The sequence below is a fragment of the Protopterus annectens genome, chromosome 2.part0 (assembly GCF_019279795.1).
Source record: "Protopterus annectens isolate FY-2018-M chromosome 2.part0, PAN1.0, whole genome shotgun sequence".
Classification (NCBI taxonomy): Eukaryota; Metazoa; Chordata; order Ceratodontiformes; family Protopteridae; genus Protopterus; species Protopterus annectens.
In genome coordinates, this window is record NC_056728.1 from 952917486 (window position 1) to 952944210 (window position 26725).

Sequence of the window (26725 nt, forward strand, 5' to 3'; positions counted from 1 at the left end):
GGTTACTGAGCCATGTTTCAGATAAGTGCCCCATTGGGGGGGTTTCTTATCTTCTTCTATTTTTATTTTGGTGTATTTACGTGTCATCTAGAAAGGGAAAATGTCAGAATTGGAGGCAGAGTCCATCACAAGCAGTGTCTCTACTGTTTGGGTGCTTTTCACGACCATAGGCAGTGTTCTATCTGCCAAGTGTTTGTCTCTAAGGCCCTACATATTTTTCTCTCCTCCATATCTGTTTCCTTAGAGAACCAGTCATATACAATTGTTGGTGCAAGGTGCTCTGGTGGAGTCTTCCTGCCCCGACAGTCAGCTACCTTCCAAGAAAAACGCCAAAGAGCTCAAGTCTGATCTGGCTGCTGTCCCTACTCCTCTGTATGTCTCTCTCAAGGTTGGTGAAAGCCCAGTAAATAGTCCATTTTTTGTTCCAGATTCAACTGCCACAACCCCAGCAGAAGCTGGCACTGATCCAGTTTCTCACAATTCCTCAGTGGCTTTACAAATTTCCACTCCAGATGTTGCGAAGGAACCTTGGCTGATTATATCTGAGAGACTGAGGGGGATACTGCATATTCTAGTTAGGGAGGAGATCCTTACTATGTTAGTTAAGTGTCAGCAAGGGTCTGAATCCTCTAGGTTTTTTTTGTACAGATGTCTCCCAAAGAAAAAAAAAAACAAGCATATTTCCCCAGCTGTTAAAGATCCCCAGTGTGAATGGCAAAATTTTACACATGAGTTGTTTAATGCCTTAATGGCCTTAATCCTCCTCAAGATGTCTCTGTGCCTTCTCCAACCTGGTCATCTACCCCTCTTAAGAGGCTCGAAGAGCAGGAATCCTCTGAAGAGCATTTGGGTTCTGGGGAAGAGTCTTTGGCATATTCATCTCACATCCCTTCTCCTTTGGATTATGGGTCTGACGAAGAGGATTCCATTTGTCCAGATTCACCCTTAGAAGAACTTTCGTTCATGGTCACTATTTCTTACAAGATGGGATATTTCAAATGGGACTGTTCTCAGGTTTCTGATATTCAAAAGAGGTATTATGAATGCCTCTGAATGGAGTCTCCCAAACCCTGTGCTGTATCTCCAGTTCTGGTTGCCCTCTTAGATACCTTTTCAGAAGCCTCTGCTGACCCTGTTTCTCAAGCTCCAGACCCTAAGAAACCTGACAGATTCTACAAGGTGCCTGATTATTGTAAATTTTTGTACAAATGGATTTCTGCTGATCCTTCTGTAGTGTCTGTCTCTTCTGACTTTTATCCACTAAACTCCTTCCTTCTAATAAGAACAGTAGAGCCATGGAATGTCTAGACAAAAAGGTCAATACTGCTTTCTGACCTCCCTGATTTGGAAGGGAAGGTCGTGGCCCTTTCTTTACTGGGTTCTACTACCTCTCAAGTGGCTCATCACTGTAGTAAATTTAGTTATAATGCACCTGATGCTTCCTGTAGGGCTGCTGCATTTGGTTCTGTTTTACGACATTACTCTTGGCATCATATTCAGCCTTTACCTGATGACAGTAAAGCTAAATTGTTGGATGCTTCTCTTGATGATAAGAACCTTTTTGGCTCTGCTGCTGATAAGCTTTTTATGACCCTCCAGGACAAAGGCAAGGCCTTTCAGGTTTTCTGTTTCTACATTTCAGAGAAATTCTCCATCCAAATCTGCATTTCTTCAGTTACAGTCTCATCCTCCACCCAAGGGTAAAAAGGGTTCTAGGAGTGTACCCCCCTACTAAGTCTACCCAGACTCCTTTTCAAGACAAACCAGGTTTTAGCTGACATTTTGCTTCTCCTTTCATTAGGCCAGGTTTCTTTATCCCATCATCTTTCCCTGTCCCTTCCCAGCTGGTTAAGAGTCAAGCAAGACTCTTGGGTTTTGTCCATCATTTGCCAAGGATATTTCATGGTGTGGAAATCTCTTCCTCCTTTTTTGGGCATCCCTCAACCTCCTCAGAAACAGCTTTCTTTCATTCTGGAACTGTTTCAGGCCCTTCTGGCTCAGGGCACCAGTCAAATGGTGTCCTCTGCCCGGGAAGGGAAAGGTTTTTATTCTAGGATGCTTCTGGTCCCCAGGAAAGAAGGAAGGCACCTGGAGACCCGTTCTTGTCCTTACACAGCTCAACACCTTTCTAAAAGTCCCCTCCTTTCAGATGTTGTCCCTAGAAACCCTGTTCCCTTTTCTTTTTCCCCAGGCCTTCTTGGTATCCTTGGACCTCTAGGATGTCTACCTTCACATCCCCTTCAGTCCCCTTTCAGGAAGTTTTTATATTCCTCTGTTTCCTCCTTGCATTTTCAGTTCTCAGCTTTGCCCTCTAGCCTCTCTACTGTCCAAGGGTATTAACCAAATGCCTCACTCTTGTCATTACTTTCTGCAGGATGGGAGAAGTTCAGATCTTATCTCATCTAGGTGATCTACACATTCAGATTTCATCCACCTAGGTCCTGCTTCAGCATCTCCAGTTTACGTTTACTATTTGTCTGTTAGAAAGCCTGAAGTTTACCATAAATTTTACAAATTCAGTCCTGATTCCTTCTTAGGGTGTCATGTTTTTCTCAGTTGCAAGATCCAGACCATTCTTCTGCTTGCATCCCTGCCTCCATCTTAGCCTCTCTCTGATCACTGTCTTTCAATCCTTCTTTCTCACAGCTAGGGATTTTCTCAGGGTTCTAGGATTTGTGGCTTCCACCATTCCTATACTGTGTCTAACCAGGGTCCATGTGAAAAAAACTATAGTGGTTCCTCAAGTCAGTGTTGCTTCAACATTATCATCCACTGGATTTCCTAGTTCCAATTCTTACATTTCTTAAACTCAAGCTTCAGTTGTGGATTCATCAGCTTTCTCTCAAACCAGGACTTCCACAGTCCCATCTCAGGAAGTCTTTTCACATGCCTCAGACAGAGGATGAGGGCCTCCTTTTTTTCCTTCAAGGTCCATGTTCTCTGGCCTCTGCATCAGGAGTTGAATTATATCAACATCAAGGAGATTAGAGATATCCTTTTAGCTCTTCAAGCTTTTCAGTCTCTTTTTCTTCCATGGTCTCTCAGTTTTCACAGATAATACCACAGTGATGTGGTATATAAAGAAACACGAGGAGACACGGTCTAGGATATAGCTGTCCAGTACCAAGTAACTCTTCAGGCTATCTCATTCCTGCAGAGCAAAATATAGGGGCAGACTCTTTGAGCAGGTCCATTACACAGCCTCACAATTGGATCCTTCACAGAGATGTTTTTCTGGACATTGTCCATTATTCCACAGGTAGATCTTTTTGTCTCCCCTCTAAACAGACAACTTCCTCTTTTCTGTGCCACAGTCACAAGCCCTCTGGCTTGGAAGATAGATGTTCTATCCTTTTTGTAAGGGGATCTTTTTCTACATCTTCCCTCCCCTCCCTCTGCTTCTGGGAGTCCTGCTCTAGATCAAGCAAGACTCCCCCAGAATCCTGCTGGTAATTCCTTTTTGGCCCAGACAGAATTGGTTCCCCCTTTTTCTTCACTTAGCCAGGGACAATCAGTACAAGTTAGCTCACTGGTGGACCTTCTCACACAAGGCAAGGGGTCTTCCATCCATCCTCACATGTCCACTCTTCAACTGATGCTATGGGTGATAGGGTTTTGATCTCTTTCAGGCACCTCTGTTCTGAGGATGTGCTTAGAGTTTTGCAGGAGGTCAGGTGGCCCACTACAAAGAAATCATATTTGTCCAAATTGGAGTGATTTTCTGTCTGGTATCTCTGTTGTAACTACGGTGACTTCTCATTAGGAATCTCTCTGGTTCTCTTATTTGTTTGAATTGTTCTATGTTTTGGCATATTCTTCAGTTAAAGATCACATATCAGCTATTTCTGCTTATCTGCTCTTGACTCCTCTTCTAGCCTTTAGGTTTGAGGTCAAACAATTTCTTTAAGGTAGTCTTCATATGAGGCCTCCCAGGAAGCCTACTCCACCTTCCTGGAACCTCAATTTTATTCTTGAAAAATTGACTCAGGCTCATTTTGAGCCTTCAGCTTCAGCTTTCTCACATTATTGTACTTGGAAGACTGCTTCTTTTGGCTCTTACTTCAGCCAAGAGACTATCTGAACTCCAGGCCCTTATGGCTGTTCCTCCTTTCTTAGTGTTTCACAGGGACAGGGTGTCTCTTCGTACTAATCCTTCTTTTGTGCCCAAGGTGGTCAGTGAGTTGTCTCTTAATCAGTCTATTTATTTGTTCTAATTGTTTTCCTTCTCTGCAGTCTGCTAGTGAAAAATTTCTTCACACTCTTCCTGGCTGTGTACCTGCTCTATAACCTAACCTCTTCCTTCTCCTTTTATTATAACTAAACTCCTTTGCTTTTTGCTACTAGTGACTGATGATACTTTCTCCATATTTATTATTTTTTCATCATTTGTTGATACTGGTACAATAATGCTTATTAATATATCTCTGTTTATACCTCCCTGACTGAATTCATCTGGCAACCAACTGAATTCCTGCTTTTATGTATATATATATTCTGTATATATTACTGTAATCAAACAACTAGATTCCTGCTTTTATGTATATATTCTGTATATATTACTGTAATCAAACCAACTAAATTCCTGTTTTTATGTATATATTCTGTATATATTACTATAATCATTATGTGTAACACTGTTTCTACTTCTGTACCAATTAATAGGTTCCTTGGTGGGTTTTATGCTATCTGCCTGAAGGCATTTATGACCCTAGCAAGAATGCATTGGCTTTTGCCACCCCCTTAGATTAGTTCCCTGTGCCTCTGTCCAGCAGAGCCACTAAAGTGATCCCCGAGGTAAACATTCTGTTTCCCATCCACTCGTCAAGGTTTCTTCTGAAGAGTGTTAGCTAGGAGCTCTGCCTAATGTAGATTGGGATCTTGTTCCAAAGCATGGGAAGTCTCTAGGACAGGAATCTATCCCTCCAGTATGTCCTATTTATTGTTGCAGTGAGGTTTAGATCCCAAGAGCAGTTTAATTTTTTTCTGTATATATGTTCTTGATGGAGCTTTTCTCCCCAGGCCTGCATTGAAAATGACCTCTTTTAGCCCAGTGGACTCTCCCTTTAAACAAATGCAATAAAATAAAATAAAAATAAATAAAAATACACCTTGGATTTACATAAACAGCTGAGATATTATTTAGATAAGACTAATGCCGTTCTCATAATTTAAGCAACTTTCTATTTCCTTTCATCCCAGGTCTTTCGGTTTAGCAGTTTCTAAACAAACCATATCCTCCTGGATCTCTAAGGCATTTCTTTTTGCTATTCCATTTATGGTAAATGTCTTTCTACCACTGTAAAGACTCATTCTGCTAGAGCTGTTGCTTCCCCCAGTTCCTTTTTCAAAGAACTGGACTCCAATTCCATCTTTGAGGCTGCCACTTGGACCTCTGTCCATACCTTCACTGAACATTACAAGTTGGATGTTTCAGAGCAAGAGCTGGCTTTGGCAGAACTATCCTGCATAGGTTTCTAGGGGGTATTCTGTGCCTTCCTCCTCCCAGGTTTCTTCTTAAGCTTCTGTACTCTCTCTTATGTAAAGATGATATGGAACGGCATAGTACAGTTCTGTAAAATCTTACAGTAACAGCTGTTGTCATTCTCTTCACTGTTGCAGTATTTGCTCCCTCCTTCCTCCTCCTTCTGCTCTACCCTGTTTCTTTTGTCTTCCTGAATAGGGATTTTCCGTTTTTCCTTCTGGATCTTACACGTCAACTGTACAGATTGGCACAGAATGCCCAGATTTTTTACTCATATTTTTGAGCCGTTCCTCATAAAATTTGTGGTTTTAATCCGTGAGAACTGATTTCACTCTATAATAACAAGTATTCAAGTTTCTTTTGTTCTAGCAACTTTCTAAGTTTATAAGAAGAATATTTCAAATGTGTCCCTATTTTGAGGGCTGTGTCTCCCCATTATTTTCGGCTTTGTCCAGGTTTTTTTGTGCTAAGAAGTTGAGAGATATGTTCTGAATGCACGTGGTCCTGCTAGTCTCTATGGACCATTTGTTCCACGTGGGGCTTTTCATTTCTGTGGTATGTATGCCCATACGTCACCTTTCTGCCCTATCCTTTAGGCTGGAAGCATACATGTGACGTACAACATGTATAAATTCCAAAGGCTTTGGTATAATGGCAGGATGTTGGGCTACCCTTTGCAGGAGATGCAAAGAAAACTGCAACAGTGAAGAGAAGACATCTACTGTAATGGTAAGAATTTACACAAATGTACTTTCTATATACATTTCTGTTTTATTTTGATTAGTTCAGATGTTTTACTGCCTTAGTATGAAATACACAATTACAGTTTCCATAAGGGTTCTGTGCATTCTTTTTCAAAACAAATGTAAAACATTTCTGAGAATAAACATATTCTGCATATAAGCATATCTATCTTGCATAAAAAATCCTCAATAATGTGGCTTTGTAGTTATGAGAAATGTGCTTACTATGTGTATAAACACAAAATGAGTTACAGACAATGGTCTTTCCAAGGGAAACTAAACTGTTGAGGGAAGGGAAAGAAAAGGAAAACAAACAAAGCTGCACAAGTCTATAAAGTTAAGTATTGTTAATCAACTGATCTGAAGACAGAGGAACTCTGTACAACTGGGATATGGTAAACAAACATGGACATTTATCACTTCACCCCAAGCTGCAATGCACTTCTTGGAAAACAGTTTCTCGGGCATTTTGTGAACCTTGAAAAATATTCCTTGTACTATAAACTTTTAAAATAATGTGGGCATACACATTCCTTATTATGAGAACATGTTTCCTATTTTAGTTTTTATTGCGTACATTTTTGAAGAAGGAATAATTCTCACACTAAACATAATCTATCACGTTACTACTTAGAAACCATTTCCCCTTTGGAGTTCCATATAAGAATTTTTTTTTTTCTTTTTTTGATCCCTTACTTCATGTTCATTGTGTGGAAAATTAGTTTGTTCTATTGGCAGTTAATGTTGTATTATAACTCATCAGCTTGACTAGACTTAGAACAAAGTAATAGTTGCCATCTCATATAGGTTAGCATGATGTTCTTTAATGTTATTCATAATGTCTGCCTCGCCCAATGTATAAACAAATGCCTTGCTGCTCTTAATGATATTGGTGTGTGTGTCCTTGCCTAATTTCTGGTGACTATTACCAGCAATTGTCTGTAGTTTTACAATGCTGTGTCTGTTATTTCAGATCCATCATGTTGGTGCAACAGACAGTGTGGTACAGTTCATCTTCTATCAGCCCATTAGCCACAGATGGAGGGAAACGGATTATTTTCCATGCTCTGTCACCTGTGGAGGAGGTAAAGGGTTCTTTCTCTAGCAGACTGTTGAAATGCAGTGTGTGTGACTGATTATAGACAATACAATCAATGCATAAAACAATTTTCTGAATAACAAATGTCAGTCCCAGAGTCACTGTGAATGACAGGAACCCTAACAATAAGTTAAAAAAAATCACAGCTCCTAAACAGAAGAAGCAGAGTTCATGGCCAAGGCCTACAGCACAACACGGGCTGAGCACATAAGGAAACAGAACAGCTAGTCATACTGTGAGGGTCTTGAAACTTTTCAGAGGAAAATGCATGCAGAGAACTAAACAACTTGTCCACCTTACTCCACAGGCACGCCTTGTTGAAAGATTAGGACAAACACTGATGCTGATTTTGGCATAACTGTTCTTTTCAATGTGTTTATTTTCACACCTTGCTTTGTTTCTCCAGACTTCTCAGCAGTCAGATTTTTAAATAGAAATGGTTTGTCTATTTTATATTTGGTTGGCCAGGTCATTGGCAGAGCACAAGCTTGTTATAGTATCTTGAAATTATTTTAGGCATATGGTAGCTTTTTAAAGCATACTGTTAATAAGTTTCTCTAACTTTAATATGGGTCATTAGGGCTGTGAGATTAGTAGTGCTGGAATGCAGATGTAAAAGACATGTATGTGCTTGTACAGTGTAGTGTAATAACCATTTAGCTAGATGCAGAAGCAAAAGTGGTGATTACATAAACTTGCTACATGAAAAATAATGATAATGAATTCTTATTTTTGTATCTCAGCAAAGTCAGTCCTTTATAATACAAGGGTTTATATTACAACGTCGAACTCACAGGAGTCCAAACATTGTAATATCAAACCCAAATGTTCGAAATACGAAAATAGCAAAGCCACTGCACACCGATTTTTTTTTCCCCTGGGAAAAAAATTGTGGGCCGTTTTCGGGGCTTTGCTATTTCCTCCACTGTGGTGCGATCTCGGAGTTGGTATATTTAAGTAGGGGGAGTGTGGGGGGCACAGCCCCCCCATGTTGGGGGGGTGTGGGGGTGAAACCCCCGCATTAGTTTAAGTTTTAAGTGTGAGTGGGGGGGGTTTTGTACCGGAACAGAGATTTTTTTTCCCCTGGGAAAAAAAATCGCTGTTCTGTGTTTTCGTGATTCTTGGGTTTCGAACTTTATAGTTCAATATTACATTAGTTCAACAATGTAATATAGACCCTAATACAATACTATAATGTGTATGAAGGGAGGGAGCTGCCTTTTATATTTGTCTTGGCATAATATGGTATTCGTATTTAGGTATTGTGGAGTAAAACCCATTGATTAATGCAGTTATTTCTTTTTTAGCCAAACTGAACTCACCCAGCTAAATTTCAAAGTATATTTCAATACAAGCTGTAAGTGTAATGCCTTCATGTCATAATTAAATATTCCTGATAATCAATTGTCCCATATATGCTAACTTGGTGGATGAAGGTGTTTTTGAAAGACAAGCTAATTGCAGGATATCATATTGTCAGCTGCTGTCCCTCATAATGATGTGTTCTGAGATCCCTTCATCTACCTGTGGCATATGATAGACAACAGGCAGTAGCAAGTGAGAGAGGACAGAGAAATCTTTGATAAAGATGGCTTACAGAATCTGACATTATCTCATAACCCACACCATAAAGCTGAATACACAACTTAAAAGTAAAATAATTTACATCCTTCTATAAACTCCACTTTAAAAATCATACGCACAGATTAGAGCCTAAAGACAGTCCTCTCTGAGACAGCCAAAAGCCTTATATAAATCCACAAAAAAATGGCTTTAGAAGAATCTACAAACTTGGTCCTATAAAGGTGTAAAATATTCAGCTGGAGGATGTTCAGCTCTCAATCCCCTTGTGTGCTTTTAATAAAACATTACTGAAAGGAATGCATTAGGGAGGATAGTAGGACCCCTGCCCCCATCCTCTTTGATAAAACTTTGGCATAAACTCTTAGTGATTGGCCTGAAGTCACGTGTAAATAAATTAGGCTTATTAAACTCTGAAAAAGAATTATAGTAGCTTGTCTACTATTAACCAGTAGGTTGACCCTTTTTTCCAAAGACTGTTAAAGATCTAATAAGGGTTATTTAAGAGATTCTTTAAAAGTTTTGTAAAATTATGCAGGAAGCCCATATAGGTCAGGCACATTCCCTTCAAGTAAGTCTATAATGCAATCAGATATTTCCTCTGTGCTGAAAGTCTGATTCAGAGAAATGGTATCAGTATCCTGCAATTGTGGTAAGTGAACTTTTGCTCAAAATGTATTGGACTCTGTTAACCCAAACCCTGTCTGAGTCCTTGTATAACTGTTCATGGTATTGTCTAATCACCTTTTTAAGAGTCATGTCTTATTCATCCATGATAGGATATATGAACATCTCCCTCTTCCTTTCAGCCAGTCACTGGTTCTAAAAGTTTGGGGGGGGTGATACCAGTGACCCAAGAAAAGGGATGGCACTTTTCACATTTTGTATGAAAATAATTGAAGTGAAGGCCTTTGCATTCTTTCTTAAATTGTAAGATGTGGGCACTAAGCTTTGCTTTACCATTAGAAGAAACTTTATTTTCTGCTTTCAGATTTGATCTTCCAGTTGTCTGATTTTCTGGTAAAATGTTAAACTTTGATTTCTTCCCAATAGTGTGGCTTTGATTTTAATTAAGTTCTTAAAAGATCTCCATTTTAATGTACAGTACACTGCAGTACACCTTTATTTTCCTTGTTGCACCAAAACTTAACAATAGTTTCATGTAGGGCAGCCTGAGATTTCAAAAACAGAGAATCAAATCTCCACAGGGCTTTTCGACAGGATGTGTCCACACTGAGAAGATCTGCCTTTACATAGCTGTAATATGACAAGACAGAAGACCCATGTTCATCCCCAACCACACCTTTCAGTTTATATGTGCTAACAAAGATATAATCAAGTGTACTTGCATTGCCATAAGTATGGGCCAGAAAAATTAAAATCTCTGTCTGTGTGGTGCTATGCCCTCCAAGTATCCACTAACTGAAGATATTCAGCAAAGGGCTGGATTCTTGAGTTTCTTTGGGTAATATATTCCTCCCAGCTAGTAGCTTATCTATATTATGATGTAAAGTACAACTGAAGTCTCCCTCTATAGATTGTCACTGCCGTACTCATGAACCTCAGGACTGTATCTTTAAACTTGAGTATAGGCTGTGAGTCATCTTCATTAGGACCGTAAAAGCAGCCCAGGATTATGGGACTATTTCCTCTATACATGTTTAGATATCTGAAGCCATTTCCCTTTACATGTTATCCCAGAAAGCAGCTCATGTTGCTGGAAGCAAGATTGTATGCATGCTTTTGACTAATTTTTCCTTTTTAAAATCAACTAGGATCGTGAGTTCAGTTTCAGTTGTTGAGCTCCAAGCAAGATGCCATATAAAATGATCAGTGAAATGTACTTACTAGTAATTCTCACACAGTAGTTAATATAGACTTAAAAATAACAAACATAAACAACCTAAATAAATTACTTATAATGATCTAATTAAAGATAATCCTCCGGATTCATGAAGCTTGCGCCAGGCGCAGGCGGCATAACACCAAATATGTCCGACGAGCAATTCAGGTACGAACCAATCCCACGTGCACTACCGGCGTACGCCAGAGCTACGCAGCCCTCGGCATAGGTATGCAAATCACCCCATGTGCAGTGTCGCACCATTCTAATGAAGGCATACAGCGATTCACGAAGTGGTGCAGGCGTAGCGCAAGCCCATGGAAATGTAAACCAAAAAACACGGTTTACATTTTCCCAAACAGAACATCGGCGTTATGGAAGCGGACCACACACATGTATTACAAAGTTAACATATGCCAATGGAGAAATACACAGCCAATGGTACAAGAAAAGACGCACAACACCTAAAAAACAACATTTAATGTCATGTCTACAGTAACGCACAGTACAACTGCGGGGCATGTGTGTGCAAACAGGAATACAAAGGAAATATATAAAAATGGCAGAAAATCACAATGAAAGACAAATCAGGATTGCACCATAATATGCAATGGTAGGCATGGCACAACACAAGCAAGGCGCAAGGGTTGCCAGGGGCCCGCGACAGTGTTTGGCGCTGTAACTATGAATTAGTAGTCAATGCCATGCAAATGAGGCAGGTAATACTGAATCGCAAACGTCCCGCCGGATTAAGGATGTACCTGACGGCGCAGCGCTATAACACCGAGGAGTGTATCAAAGGTGATACATGACATCAGCAGAGGGGTGTGCCACCGTATCAGTAAGCACATTGGAGCAATGCAACTCCGGCCTGGCCGTTGCTAAGCAAAGCTGAAGGACAAGGGTGGGGAGGAGGGTATAGAACCGTTTAGCTGAGAGCACACATGGTGCCTGAAAGCGCATGTGTACGGGGATGAACTCGTGCCCGAAACCCGGTAAGCTGATGCACGCGCTGCAAACAATAGTACAAACAGGAAGGTCATGGGAAGAAAAGAAGGAAATGCCGAAGCAGGGTAATTGGCATAGTAATGAGCAATTAACACCAATCAACACACGTCGGCCAATCGACGGCAGTAGACAAGCCTGCATGCAGAAACCTGCAAAACAGGATAGGGGAGGCATAGGATTGCAAAGAAAGATGTGGAGGACCTGGAATGCAAAGATAGGAGAACTGTCATAGCAGAGCAAAGCAAACCCACAGTAGATCGGCAATAGCACACATTACGCAAGATAAGCCAGGTCTAGGAATGTCCAAATGAAAGCAGGCAGTTGGATACATGCCAGCAAATGGTAGGTGTAACGTGCACAAATGTAAACGGAAGGGCAGGAGGTAATCACGGCATCCAAATGTAATGCAACACCAAAGGCAGCACAATAGCGGTTTCGTAAATAAAACACAGAAGATACCCAGTAGCCACGATCGTACATACACACCCTATGACATCATCAGTGTTCACAGCAGAACAGTATAAAGTGTGAAAGCACCCAACACACACCTGTGTATTCCCAAACACCGCACCATAGGTGTAAACAGACGGGGAACTTTTAAAATGTACATGTTGGGAGCTGCCATAGCTGTGATTCATCAGCATGTGTTACAGACCAACGGTGTTGCGGAGGATGATGCTGACAACCACCGTAGGCCTTGGAGGAGGAGAAGAGTGTTCAGACCAAGGGTAACCTACCAGGGGCTACATGATCTGGAGATAGTAGAGCATTACAGGGTGGACAGGGACATCTTACAACAAATAGTAGAGCTGTGCCAGCCACGCCTGAGAACCAGAAACAACAGAGGGGAACCCATCCCAGTGGACACAAAGGTATGTGTAAGCTTGCAAATACTAGCCACAGGTACCTTTCAAAGGCCAACTGGAGATATAATGGAGATCTCACAGGCATCGGCATCCAGGGTACTACACCAATTCCTGGATGCCATGTTGCCACATGCCAATGAGCATATACACTTCCCCCAAACTCAGGAGGAGTTGGCCAGCAATATGCGTCACTTCCACCATGTGGCAAACTACCCGGAGGTACTGACTGCACGTACATACAAATTAAGTTACCACCCGGTGAGTATGGTAGGCGCTACATAAACCACAAGGGATTCCACTCCATCAACTGCCAGGTCATGTGCAATGCCCAGGGCATTATCATGGATGTGTGTGCTGGCAGCCCTGGAAGCTACCACGACTCCCATATCTGGCATGCCTCACAGCTGTATCAGGTATTTGTCAGGGGGGACATCCCACAAGGTCGCCTTGTGGGGGATGCTGGCTATGCACTGGAGCCATGGATGATGACCCCCATCAGAAATGCACACACACCAATGCAAGAACACCATAATGAGGCACACACACAAACCAGAATCATCATAGAGCGTGTGTTCGGGATGCCGAAATCACGGTTCCGGTGCGGACACATCTGGTGGAGCCTTGCAGTACTCCCCAGGCACGTGTGCCCACATCTTCATAGTATGTGCCATGCTACATAATATGATCCTGTGGAAACAGCTGCAGCAGGGTCATAATGGGGGAGGGCTTCACAGCCCACTGCAAGTGCCGAGGCCAACACAGGCACAGAGGGATCCAGACCATGGACACACTGTGCCAGCCCCAGTAGGTGGACGGAGGCGTGCCCAATATGCCTACGCCTTGGCAAAGAGGGAACGTATAGCACATACCTTGACAGTGTAGGCTCCCACGGACTGACACCCCTCCCCACCTGCACACAGTAACATGGATGGCACACAAACACGACTACCTGTAAATTGTAATGTATAGGTGGCCCACTGTAGAATCCTACATAGGCAGCCCACAAACATTGTACACGCAACAGCCATGGGAGCACGGAACTGTCAACACCTGAACAGTAGATGCACCCATCAGCGTCTGTTGGTGCTGTGTGTATAGGTTCCCAGGTACATCGGTAGGTACACGCCTGATTGTCAGAGGCAAAACACCAAACGGGGCAAACAGTGGCACTCGTCGCCACAACATCGAGTAAGCAACTGTCGCGTACTGGAGCAGAGGCAATCACGGGAGCACATGTGTGTAAGCACTGTCCTACACACAGTCATCACGGATTACCCGCCGCGTTACTGAGGGGCTCCACAAAATATAATCATGGATGTAGTGTCAAGGCAGGGGATGTACCCATGACAGGCATTAGTCACCCCGGCATGCTGCATCCACGGTCGTATGAAGATGTAGCAAATTATCGGGTGTACCTAATTGTGATATACATACCCAGTGCTGGATTACAGCCAGTAAACATCACATGGACATACCATTAACTGGACCCATCAAGTTGTAAACTAACGGAGTCATCCATGTGAGTGTAGTGTGGAGTAACTGCTGTAGTGTACTGCACATACAAATTTACATAATTCGTGTATAACCCCCAGATGTCCAAGTGGACACACACCGACACGCGTAACCAGGAGGATGAAAGACAGAAAGAACACAGTACTGGAACAGTAGAACCACGAGCAATAGGACGATAGTAAGGACATGTAGTCACTGTTGTCAGCAGTGCGCACCACGTAGGTACCGTGTACAACTGTGGTTGTGTGTGATGTAGCCTGTGTATGTGTGTGATGAAGGTGCCATGTGTGTTCCCATGTGACTAAAGTGTGTCGTGTGTGTCCACATAGTGTGTCTGTAGGTGGCAACTCGGAGATAGATGATTACGGTAGATGCGGGTATAGCTATCCGTAGGCATGCGGTAAACACCTGTCCCACATCGGGAGGGACAGCCCCCCCTGGGCAGGTGTGTCCTGACATGAAACATTAGAAAGGGCAACTGTCCGTGAGTGTAGGACATTAGTATGTCCCACATAATATGCAATAGTTGCAGGAAATACTCATGCCTGTATGTAAGAAACGGAAATGTTACATGCAAACCGATACATAGTGAAGGACCAAGAACAATATGTTTGTAATGAGGATAAAAGTATGTGCTATCCTGTGTACTGACCGTGGCCATATGTCAGCCTGTAAACACCACTGTGTGACCCGCAAGTGTCCAACTATGGCCATATGAAAAGGTGGCAAGCCATGTGACAGAGGGTCTGACACCAACACCACTGCAATGACAGCAAATATCTGGGGCAGACATACACAGGGTAGTGTTTATTTACAAATATCTCTGCACATATCGCCGTACATCCGGAGGTATGGAAGTATCAACCGCACCTGCATACCATATTGAAACCAATTAACAACGGCCCACAATAAATTCCCGTAATAGAAGTCTATTAAGTGATAGCACTGTAATTAGGGAAGGGGCCCACACACATGGACTACGTAGAAATGCAAGCCCCACAAAACCGTATATGCTACGTACACCCGCCTACATCCCCCACACTGTAAACAATAGCAATACAGACCGTAACCACAGCCCAAACATCTAGTTAGTCAATTACATCTGCTGAACTGTTGACATACCTTGTGAGAGACATTTAAAGGCACCATGCAAAATTGTATCCGTCGTATAATGGAACAAACGGCTATGTTACAGGTGTTTGCAATAGTCCTTTATCAGACGGGTGGGATGACAGGTGCAGTCACAGGATGAATCACACACAATCCACGGGGGACATGACCCCAAAATAGACTTGGCTCTACACAAAGCAGTTGAAATTACACACAACAAAACACAATACAGGCCGTCTCCCCGAAGGTAGGGCAAATGGCCAAAACCCAGGTGGAGAATTCAGTTATACCCCACTGCTGCCACATAATTGGCGAATGGAGTAGCTGCACAGCTGAAATGCACGTAGTTAGTCACACCGGACCACCAATTGGCAGCAGTAAACCACATGTTGCAGGTATAGACGTACATAAGGATGACTTGCCAGATATGCAAACTGTATGCTCATACCGTATAACAGTTGAAAGAGTGATACAGAGGAGCGAGATAGAGACGAAACACCAGAACGATATCAAGGTATGTATAACACTTAACTGTATGTATAGTATGTTCTGAATTACATAAAGTCAGTGTATGCATAGCCTGGTTTGCAGTAATTAACAGTGTCCGCCATGCATAAAGTGGGGAATGGTATTTATGTAGTGATGTCTCACTGATCATACCAATGCTTGTAGAAGATGTGTGTCCAGCAGTGGGCCACACGGTAAACAGCACAGACACCACAAGGGATGCAACATGATGGCGTTAAACAGAACAATGTCATACGACCCGCCATCAGTGGCAGGGTATGTCCAATAAGTACGTGCCATAGCAGGGGATAGTATATGTAGATATACTGTAACAGTACGCATGTGTATGGGCATATAATGTCAATGACATGTCTAAGGTGGACCCTCTGTGCAAGTAATGGTTGAATTATGGGATACCATGTAAAACATGTGTAATGTATAGTACAGTAGATTGATACGTCAGATATGTTACACAGGAGAACAGGCATATGATGCATAGCAAAGGTATCATATAGTGATGTGAGTACTATGTAATTAAGATATGTATAAAAAGTTATGATGAAATAACTATGTACTCCACTCTGTGCATTTGCAAAGGACGTAAACATTACTCCCATACTAGAATAGCGGAAGAGATGTGACAGACAAACATGAACATGATTGGTGTGTACAGTAAGAGTAGACATATGGCCCATAGTCACGGGACATTGTAATAGCGTGACAGCCAATCTAACTGGAAGGGCTATACCAGTAACCATGCACAAAGGACATGTAATAGCTGCACAGGTTCATAGTGGTGTACCATGCAGTCTGGCAAGTCAATGTGTAACAACAACTACAGTGTGCACACCAGTGGCACCTCTCCAGGGTAGTGTCATGTGAACAGAAGAGCCATGTGTAACCTGCATCACTACACAGTACAGACACTGCAGTGATCTCTGGCGTACATGTGTCCACCATCCAGCAAGCAAGGTATCACATGAACACTGCTACTGACTGTCCATGCGTGATGTACATAGGAAACATGTCCCAAAGCATGGTGAGTGTCTGGTCTGGGAATGCAACCCCCAAGCACATGCCACACACAGTCGCGTGTGTGCACATATCCATGAGCATCATGGTCATAGTGGCTATTGTGTATGTCGTGTATGTGGAGTTTATCCATAAACATATTTGCAAACATGGGCCCTGTCTTTGCAGCAGACGTCACCCCTGAGTATGTAGTCTGCAAATGTGTACAGATGTGGTGTCTGTACATAAGCCGCATACATCACCAGGTGTAGATCAATAAACATCATGGCGTTTTAATGTTGGGGTATGTAAAGCTGTTGTGTAAGGTACACCTTATGCGGGGTGTTGTACCCATGGATGTGTGTATACGTCCGGTGTTAAGAGGTACAATGGGTGCCTATGTACCAGCTACACACTCAGGACAGACACGTGTGAACATGTAGAAGGATATCCACGCCACAGTGGCAATGTGGTAATCACAGGAGTGTGTGCAACATACATGTGTCTTACACACATGTACAATGCAACATGTATGTAGGGGAATAACACCTATGTGATAACCAGTGGGAGGATGATGTACTGCAAAGGTGATGTACACACCAAGTGTCATGCAGGTAGAGGCCATGATGTTCATATCGGTATCTGTCACAGTGAAACCCATATGGATGGGGTCTGTATCAGCTGGTGGAGCAGCAATGGCGCTGGGTATGCAGTGGTCTGTAAAGCTAGGCAGGGAAGTCCCCTCAGTGGTAGCCTGTACCTCAGGGAAGCATATACTGAACATGAGGGCCCCATGACTGAGGACTGTGGTAAGCCAAGTGTAACTGGATTGCAGTATGTGATTTGGTATGCCACCCTCAGTGTGTGTGTCCCGTCCATTAGCCACATTGCATAACATCCGGAGACATATGTTGTGATGTGCAGGTGGATGTGTATGTAGTCAATACCAGAATGGAGAACGGTGCTGAATGGCAGCGAGAGGACAATGCAGGCTGTGTGGACACCCGTGTCATCATCAACAACTCTGGAGACTGTAGGAAAGGTGTTCAACAGGTGTAGGAGGCATGCTGTGGCAGCAACAAGAGCAACCCAGCTGGCATCAAAGGACTGGGGCACAACAGAGACTCGACGAATGATGTCCATGATTATGTGCCCTATAGCTGTGCATAACAGACCAGTGAGGTGTGTAGGGCAATAGCCCCAGTTGTGTAGTGTGGCACCACCTGTGAGTAGTGTTACAGTCGCTGTGTGCCAGTCAGGGGCCACAAAGTCTGGTACAAGGCTATTACTGAATATGGTGTCCCAGTGGGGAGAAATGCTGTTCAGAGTTCTGTGGACATCACAGCCTGGGATATTGCAGGGTGACAAGGGGCCTGTGTCCTAGGACATATAGAGTGCAGGTCAGTACTGTGTAGGTGTGACTGCAGGTACACCGCAATGTACCTGCAAGGAATGTGGCCCTGCAGGGAGTGAGAGGGTGTAATGTTAGCAATGAAGCTATCAGACAGGATGTTGCCAACATCACCTGTTACTGTTATGTTCCAGAGTGACAGTTGTATGTGTGAGCAGATGTGGGTATTGCATACGACTACTGATATACCACCAAAATGCCCTGTGATACATCTCAGAATGTGTCGTAGTAATGTGTATGTAGCTAGTTATGGTGTAAGTGATATGGGATCCTGTGGCCCTACTGAGGCTGACCAGTGAGTCACCCCGCCCATGGGAATGTACACCACTGTGTAACAGCCCCCACCTGTTGTTGTAATGCATGTCCATGGGACTGCACCCCCAGAGTGTCGTCTGTATTCTGGTGTGTACCTGCATGGCTCTGTGTAGAATAGCATGAACCACATTGTCGTGTATGTGCTATTGAAGTGCACTGGGGTATGTCTCAGCATTTGCATGTGCGTTGTCCACCTGCACGTGTGTCACGACAACAACTACCACTGTCATACGACATCTGTAGTTGGTGTTGTAGCATTCATCTACTGTGTATGCCATGAAGTGTGTGATGCTGGTATGTGGCTAACAAGGGTGGGTAGCAGATGTTCGAATTCCACCAATGAGGGGACTACCACAGGTGTTGAACAGCAGTCACATGTTGGTAGTGTCCATGTCAAGGATACTGTTGGTCTTGGAGGTGGTGTATGGGTCGAACCAGCTGAGTGGAGGGTATGACTCACGCACAGTGTATGCCTAATGTGTCAGAACATGTGCGGCTATCACAGTTAGGTGTGGGTTACTGTCAGTCTCACATTAGTAGCAGCAGTAGTTCCGGACACAGTCATATGCACGTGGAGCATCTGTGATACATTGTGCGAAGTAACCAGCCGGGATGTGTGTACAACATAGTGGAATATGGGGACACCTCAGCTGTGGGTGTGCCAGTCCAGGTATGTGCCTGAGAGGTACGGTCTGTCTATACCCAGTCAATGCAGGTGTGCTCTGCAGAGCCAAGAGGTAGGTCCTAGTCACTGCAGAGATATTGCAGTGGTGCAGTATCAGGTGTGCCTTGCCTGCGTGCATCACAGAGGATGATGTCAAGCATTGTGTGACATGACCACATGCTTTGCTAGCCTGTTCCTGTTCTGGTGGTGACTGTTATTGGGCACTGTGCAAGACAGGCAGTATAAAAGCAGCAACAGACCAACATGTGATCCGTACTCCCAGGGCTGACAGGTGCAGGTCAGCTGTGCCACAGCATCATGTTGTTTGGCCGGGTCTGTCAAAGTGGACGTATACTAGATGCCTGTGGAATGACAGCAGAAGCAGGGACAACTGTTGGGAGTGACACAGTCATTCGTAGTACAGTGGTAACAGGTCTGGATGAATGCAAAATGCTTCCCAGGGCGTGGACCACACCAGCAGGACGACAACACTGGTGGGCTATTGCATGTCCCTGCACACGTAGTCTGTGCCCTGAGTGACAATGTCTGTCACACAAACATGGAAGAGGAGTCGCACCGTACCTGCTGACTTGTGGCATGTGTGCATAGGTTATGTTGCAGAACCATTTACTGGACAGCAGGATGTAAGTGACTATCGCCTTTTGTAGCCTGCTGAGTGGAACAGCAGTGTGACTGCGACAGTCACATAAGACAGGTGTGTTGAGTATATTCTGACACCCTATTGGCTGTATGTGATGGGCACACGTGTCTGTGGGCTACAGGTTGGTGTGGTTGTGTTTGGCGATGTGGGCTGTTGGTGCCCACACAGAGTATGGAGGGGTACTGTACAAGGTGTCTCCATATGTGTGGCCTGTGGTGGGGATCATGTGGGACCATATGATGTGTGGGGTGTGTTGCCAATGTTGCACAACCCCACATGACTGTCAGGTGCAGTCAGGGTTGATGACAGTATAACCCCCAGCAGAACTGCATATGTGCATCCCCCACAGGCTGTACTGTTGTATGTTGGGAGGTATGCATTGACTGTGTACATGAGAATAGCTCTATTGCCACATGTACAACATAGTCATCATAGTGACAGGCAATAGCACTGGTACATGCCAGTTGGACATGCCTGTATATAAGTGGTACGTGGCAGGTGGACAGGCCGTAGAAACCACCATGTCTCACGAGGTATGTGAGTGATGTGTGTACGACAGCTGTTGTACAGTTATCAAGCTGGAAATGTATGGACAGGCAGTGTACCTGTGAAGACTGGTGTGAAATGGGTGCTAAACTAAACAGTAGCTCATTACGTGCCAAGAAGCTCTGAAGAAGTGCTGAGCATGCCCACACATTACAGATAGGGTGTTGTATGCTATCAACCCACATGTGTTGACAACAGTCATGATTGGTGGCACTGCATCAGAAGACTGCCGGGTATGGCCTGCAGGTTCATGAACCATTATCAATGTAGATGTTAGCAGTACAGATGTACAAGACAGTACGGATGTTCAGCTACAGATGCCTGTGTATGTCACAGGAGTGTTCTACTAGTGGCCTGTTGACAGACTCACAACTACCAAAGGTGCTACAGTGACATGTGCATATCACACAGTGTCAGCTACAGTAAACCAGGGTTAATGTATTGTACCCCACCCACATTGTAGCCCATACCACACAGACAAATGTCAGCCATCTTTGTATGTGATGATGTGAATGGCCATGACCTATGGGCAATTGTTGTCACAGTGTTGTAAACAACATACAGAATGGGCTGTGTGTGTGATGTGTGTGACATAATATGCACATTCTGGTGGATGATATCAGCAATGACACCAGTAGGGGAATACCCCCGTACCCATTAGGAAACACCTAGGCTGTGGTCAACAGTATGTATACTATGTTAGGATGGTGTAGTGTAGTACACCTCCCTGAGCTGGAGACATCTCCCTGGCCCTTTAGGTAGTCATCCCAGGTACCCATGACATGACAGGGTGGTATCCATGTGCACGGAGATCATTGGACAGGCATACACAGCACCCGTGTGACCAATATTGGAATACACATCACCCTCCAGGGGTAGGGCCCATGCGTGGATGACCAATACCAGCCTCCACAATACTCACCTCCAGTATGCAGCATGCTATCTACCTTGCATACAGACATATGTGACACTATGCTGTTCCACATGCTACATGTCCATAGCCTGATCTGAAAGACATACGTCATGGACAACCACCATCCTACGACTAGGATGGCCACATGCTGGACAGATCCCTGTGCCATACTCCTGCCATACCATGCAGCCCTGTACACATAGCTGCACATAACACCCCTGCCATACATGGTGTGATGGCCGTATGGTAGATGTAGTATCATCTATCTGGATCAGTAATGTGTCACTGATGCCCCTCGTGGTGGTGTAATGGGTGTCAGATACAGCTAGGAAACCCAGCCTGTACATGCTATAGCCAATAACCTTACCTGCAAATGACGTCCGACTAACCACTGTCCCATGTCTATCACATGTGCAACACAGGTGATCTGTGGCATGATGTTGAACAGCTGTGCATTGTAGATATCTATGGAAAAACAGATGCATGTACAGGTTTCCATGCATACTTGGTGCATTGTCACTGCCCAAGTCCAGTAAGGCTGTGTCCTTATTGATATGTGACATATCCACAGCATCTAGGTCAACAGCATTACCATGGATACATCAGGTATGGGTAGATAGGTAAGAATACCAGTGCATGCAAACAGACATGTCCACATGGAGACTGATGTCACATACAGTAGGAACACTAATGAGGTGACACACATATATGGGGATGATATCTAATGCATACTGGGTGTTACATGTGTGGGACACATACATGCCAGTCGTGTTAGTGTCATGTTGATTTGCAAAGATAACTGTACGAATGTACTAGAATGTATGTGCAGCAGTATCACTGTACATGTCTGTAAATGTGACCTGTCACCCTCATCATGTCTTTACAGATAATGCCACGTACACGCCTACCAGCATATAGCCGACAGGAGGATGATGTCATAATACTGTACCTCCATGAGAACTACGAGGCGTTATTAAGCCATGTGCCACAGCATCGGGATGACCTGTGGCAGGTTCTTCGCAGGAGGGTCAACGAAGTGGGCGGCCACAACTGCACCTACCAGCAAGTGTGCAGACACTGCACGGACCTCATACGTCATGCAAAACAGCATGCCACTGCAATCACCAGAGAACAAGGTGGTACGGGTGGTGGGCCACCAACCCAGCCTTCACTCACACACTCGGAGGAGCTACTGGCCAGTCTGGGAACGCCCTCAGAACAGCCCCCACAAACAGTAGCTGCCATCGTGGAGGTGGGTGTCTCCCAACCAATGAGCCTGGAGTTGCCTGGTAAGTCAGTACTATACATATGGCCAGTATATCCCACGTATGTGCATGTGTCAGTGTACATCATGTAATGTAACAACATATGCAAGGTATGTGGACACACATGCTTTATGCTACCCTGTGTATGCACCATACCTCTGAACTGTACAGGTAATTGCAGGATGTCCAGATGTCAGCCTCATATTGTCGGTGTGTTCCCCTTAATATCTGTCCCTTTCTGGCAAATAGCTGAGGAATGGAGTCATTAAATGATGACATACAGTTGTGTTTACGACTGCACATTCCGTTGCAAACCCATGTGCATGCAAACCTATTGGTCTATCAAATATCCGGGTTAGTAAGAGCAATATGTCACAGTTGTCCCTATATGTCCCCATCATAGTAGGCTTTGTCCACATTTATTGTTCTAAGAGGTTGAGAGGTATGGTATGCACACATGTGCTGACTATATGCTATTGTACAGGCAAATGTGTTAACCTGCACTGTGCACCCTGTGGCTGTCATACAGTCATGGATAATGCTCATACTGCTGTGTCACCCTATACAGGTACCTCTGGCGTGCCGCACAGACAAGAGTCCATTGCAGGTGAGTCTATCATCAGTATCAGGCATGTCAAAGCATAGATCTATTCTCCATGTGGCCAGTTAATACATGGATATACAGGTTGCATCACCCATCATCCACACAGGCCACCCATGTGCAATATATACAACTGAAATGATACACAGACATGAAACTACAGTATTTGTCATTGCTACATGTGTGTCCAGTTGTGCATACAACGGTGGAGGTGTTCTACAATGGAGGCATATGTACTATACAGTGGAACAGAATGTGTGGTACACAAACCAGTACCGCACAGTGAGCTATGATATGGGCAGACCACAGGCACCACCATTGTGTTATATGCCCCTGCAAAGGTTTCACACATGGTGATGTTCCATCCGACATGTCCGAGACACGTAGCATTTTGGGTGCAATATTGTCACAATTCCCCATAACCCATACCCCACATACACCTGTTGTCTGCATAGCCCTGTGGATGGTGACATAACCAACATCTATGGGTGTATGTCATATGGGACAACACAGACGTGTGATAGACGGCCATCACATACATGACCAACACATGTGCACACATGGCCATGGGGGATGGCCAGAGACACATAGCCACACAGAAGATGGGATGTGGATACACCCTGTCCCACTTTTTCCACACATGGTCCAAGTACAGCTGTAGTAGACCGATTGTACAGGTGATGTGGTATGCTGCACATCATAACTGCTTGTGCACAGCTAGCGGAGGTGTCAGTGACATGTACCTCATAAGATGTGTTGAACATGCTGTCTGTGTCATAGCATGATGGTAGTCACCTTCACAGATTCCACTGACAGTGACACCAGGCCACAGAAACAGTACTTTTCCCCCCTGCCGTAGGACATCACTGTTAGCTGTGCACCATGTGTGTGTGGTACATCAATGTCATGTGTGAAATGGTGACGTGACAGGTCCGCTATGTGTGGACATGGTTGCCAGGCAGCTAACACTCTGTAGTCATCGTGCAGGGGTGTCATCTGTATGTCCTCCAGTGACCTGACACATGACACAGCGTGGTTGGGTGTGTATACACCTCAGCTTATAGGTCACAATCCACAGGTATGTCATGGGTATGCATGCAGTTCTGGATATGCAATGTGTACATAACATGCACTGTTTAGCAATATAGACGCCTCATGATGCCATGCAATGGCACAGTGTCTGTACATCACACTGTACAGCAATGTAGACAGCCCAGTCCCCTAACATGCCCATGCACATTTGCTCAACATGCAGTATATCTGTAGGGCATATGGACAACACCGCAATGTGATTCCCAGTACGATGCTGTACATGTGTCACGACACCATTAATGAGCATGTCAGCAGATTACATGTCAAGGTCACATCAGCCATGTGTACTGTTATCCTGTACTGGTCCACATGGTGTATCACGGGGATGTATCACAGGGATGAATGCATACTACCATGATTGCGTGAATTGCATGGATAATGATATGACACCTGCCTGCTGTAGTGTGCATTCCAGGGGGTATGCTTACAAACACTATTGATGTCTGAGCTGCATGCTGTCAGCTGTATCACAAGCATGCTGCATGCCATCTGTCATCTCACATGCATGGTGTGTCAGTGTGTGTGTCGGTGTGTGTGTGTGTGTGTGTGTGTGTGTGTGTGTGTGTGTGTGTGTGTGTGTGTGTGTGTGTGTGTGTGTGTGTCGGTGTGTGTGTGTGTCTGTGTGTGTGTGTGTGTGTGTGTGTGTGTTTGTTTGTGTGTGACGGTGTGTCTATTGTAATGTAGAGTATTTATTTGCATTCACAGGTGATGTAGGTGCGTTACCCTCCTGTGGTCCATCTGATAGTGTCGCCACAGATGCTAGCAGTGATGAACATATGCACGAGGTACAGGCAGGGATGTCAGGGGTGGAATCTGAGCCAACGGTTGCCATCCCAGCTATGTCCCCCTCTTCCCCGCACACAGTTCAGCTGCCAACACATACTGCATCTACAGTGGCCATAGAGGAAGGACAGTCATCGTTTGTTAGCGTTGAACAGGAACGTGTGGTGGCTACAGAAGGTGTGTCTCCACACCATGGTGGCAGTATATTGACTGCAGATGTGCCACATAGGCATGTGGCTGGTGCTGCTCGTAGGAGGACCTCTGGCAGACATGCACCTGCAGGAGATAGCGCAGCAGCTGGGATCACCAGACGCATGTTCCAGACTGTAATGGTGGCACAGGCATGTGCCAAAAGGCAGAACAGAGAAGGGCAGAGGCTGCAGAGGGTTGCTATCAGTACCCGAAACAACAACATCCAGGCATTGGCAGGTGCGATTGGGTGACATGGTCAGAACCCTCGACCGTGGCATGGCAGTCCGTGAGCTGTCTGTGCTGGAACATCTCATAGGGGTGAGGCATAGGCCATATGGACGTAGGCCAGCTACACCACCTAGTGCAGGTCAATGTGTGCGTGCCACCTCACATGGCCGCTCCCATAGTGCCGGTAGCAGTAGCAGTGCAGCTGGTGCTGCAGTGTCCACACCAGGTCACAGCAGGCCATGTGTACGTGGCCCTGGACATTCCCTGAGGGACACAGTTCCAGTGGCCATGTGTCATCGGACAGTAGCCATTCTGTACCTCTGCCTGGTAGTGCCCATGCAATCCCTGGCAGGCACAGGACACGTGGCCATATCCAGTCACAGTGAGTTGTACAGGTCTGTACATTCTGGAGCTGTCCATAATACCCTTGTGTAGACCTCACAAATGACAGAACTGTGTGCACACATGCACGCACACAGCAAACACAACTGTAGGGCTCCACAACACCCACATATATATGGAACAGACATGTCCATTCAAATCACTGGCCCTTACCCGCACACATGATGTCATCCATTGGTGCAGCCTATGCCCCTGGCAAACAGTATCACCCTGTGCATATGATGAAGCCTGTGCCACATCCCTGTCATCCACACCATCGGTGCAGGGATATGCTCATATGGTCTGATGCACAGGGTGGACAGACTAGAGAGGTGTATCTAACATTACTTGTGTATGCATATTGTGGGATGTGTATGTTGTCTTGGCCATGTGTGAATACTGAGATGTGAAAGGTGTATCTCATATTACTTGTGTATGCATATTGAGGGATGTGTATGTTGCATTGGATGTGTGTGAATACTGAGAGATGTCTGTGACATCAGTGGTGTACTGTCAACATGCACCAGTCATACCATGTAGTCCATGCATTGTCATATGTTCACAGTATGTGTCTCGGTTACAACAGTAACAGCATGTTGGTAATACCCTGGTTCCCTCCTATGGTGAACTGGCATGTGCCTACAGGTAGCAGTGTTTGCAGTCCCCCATGTGCAACTGTGGAGTACTCACAGGCACGTATGGCAATATCAGCATGCTAAACGCACCCTCAACCCGACTGTTGGACAGTCGGACATGACACAGATGTCTGAACATGACACAGGTGTCCACACATATACTGCACCTGACGCATGTGGTCAGTTGAACAGGCTACAGCGGACAGAGATGTGACATACATACTGGGAAACATTACAGGTATGTTGACATGGTGCAGGGGTTGTCCACAGTGATCA

General features: G+C 44.7%; 1 protein-coding gene across 1 annotated transcript in view; it reads left to right on the top strand.

Annotated features, from left to right (window-relative positions):
- Positions 1-26725, top strand: part of ADAMTSL1 (ADAMTS like 1) — a 4128157-nt gene that overhangs the window by 1990003 nt on the left and 2111429 nt on the right. Inside the window, exon 8 of the mRNA XM_044061207.1 lies at positions 7199-7310. Within this exon, the coding sequence (XP_043917142.1) occupies positions 7199-7310 (112 nt within the window). The remainder of the gene's footprint in view (positions 1-7198; positions 7311-26725) is intronic.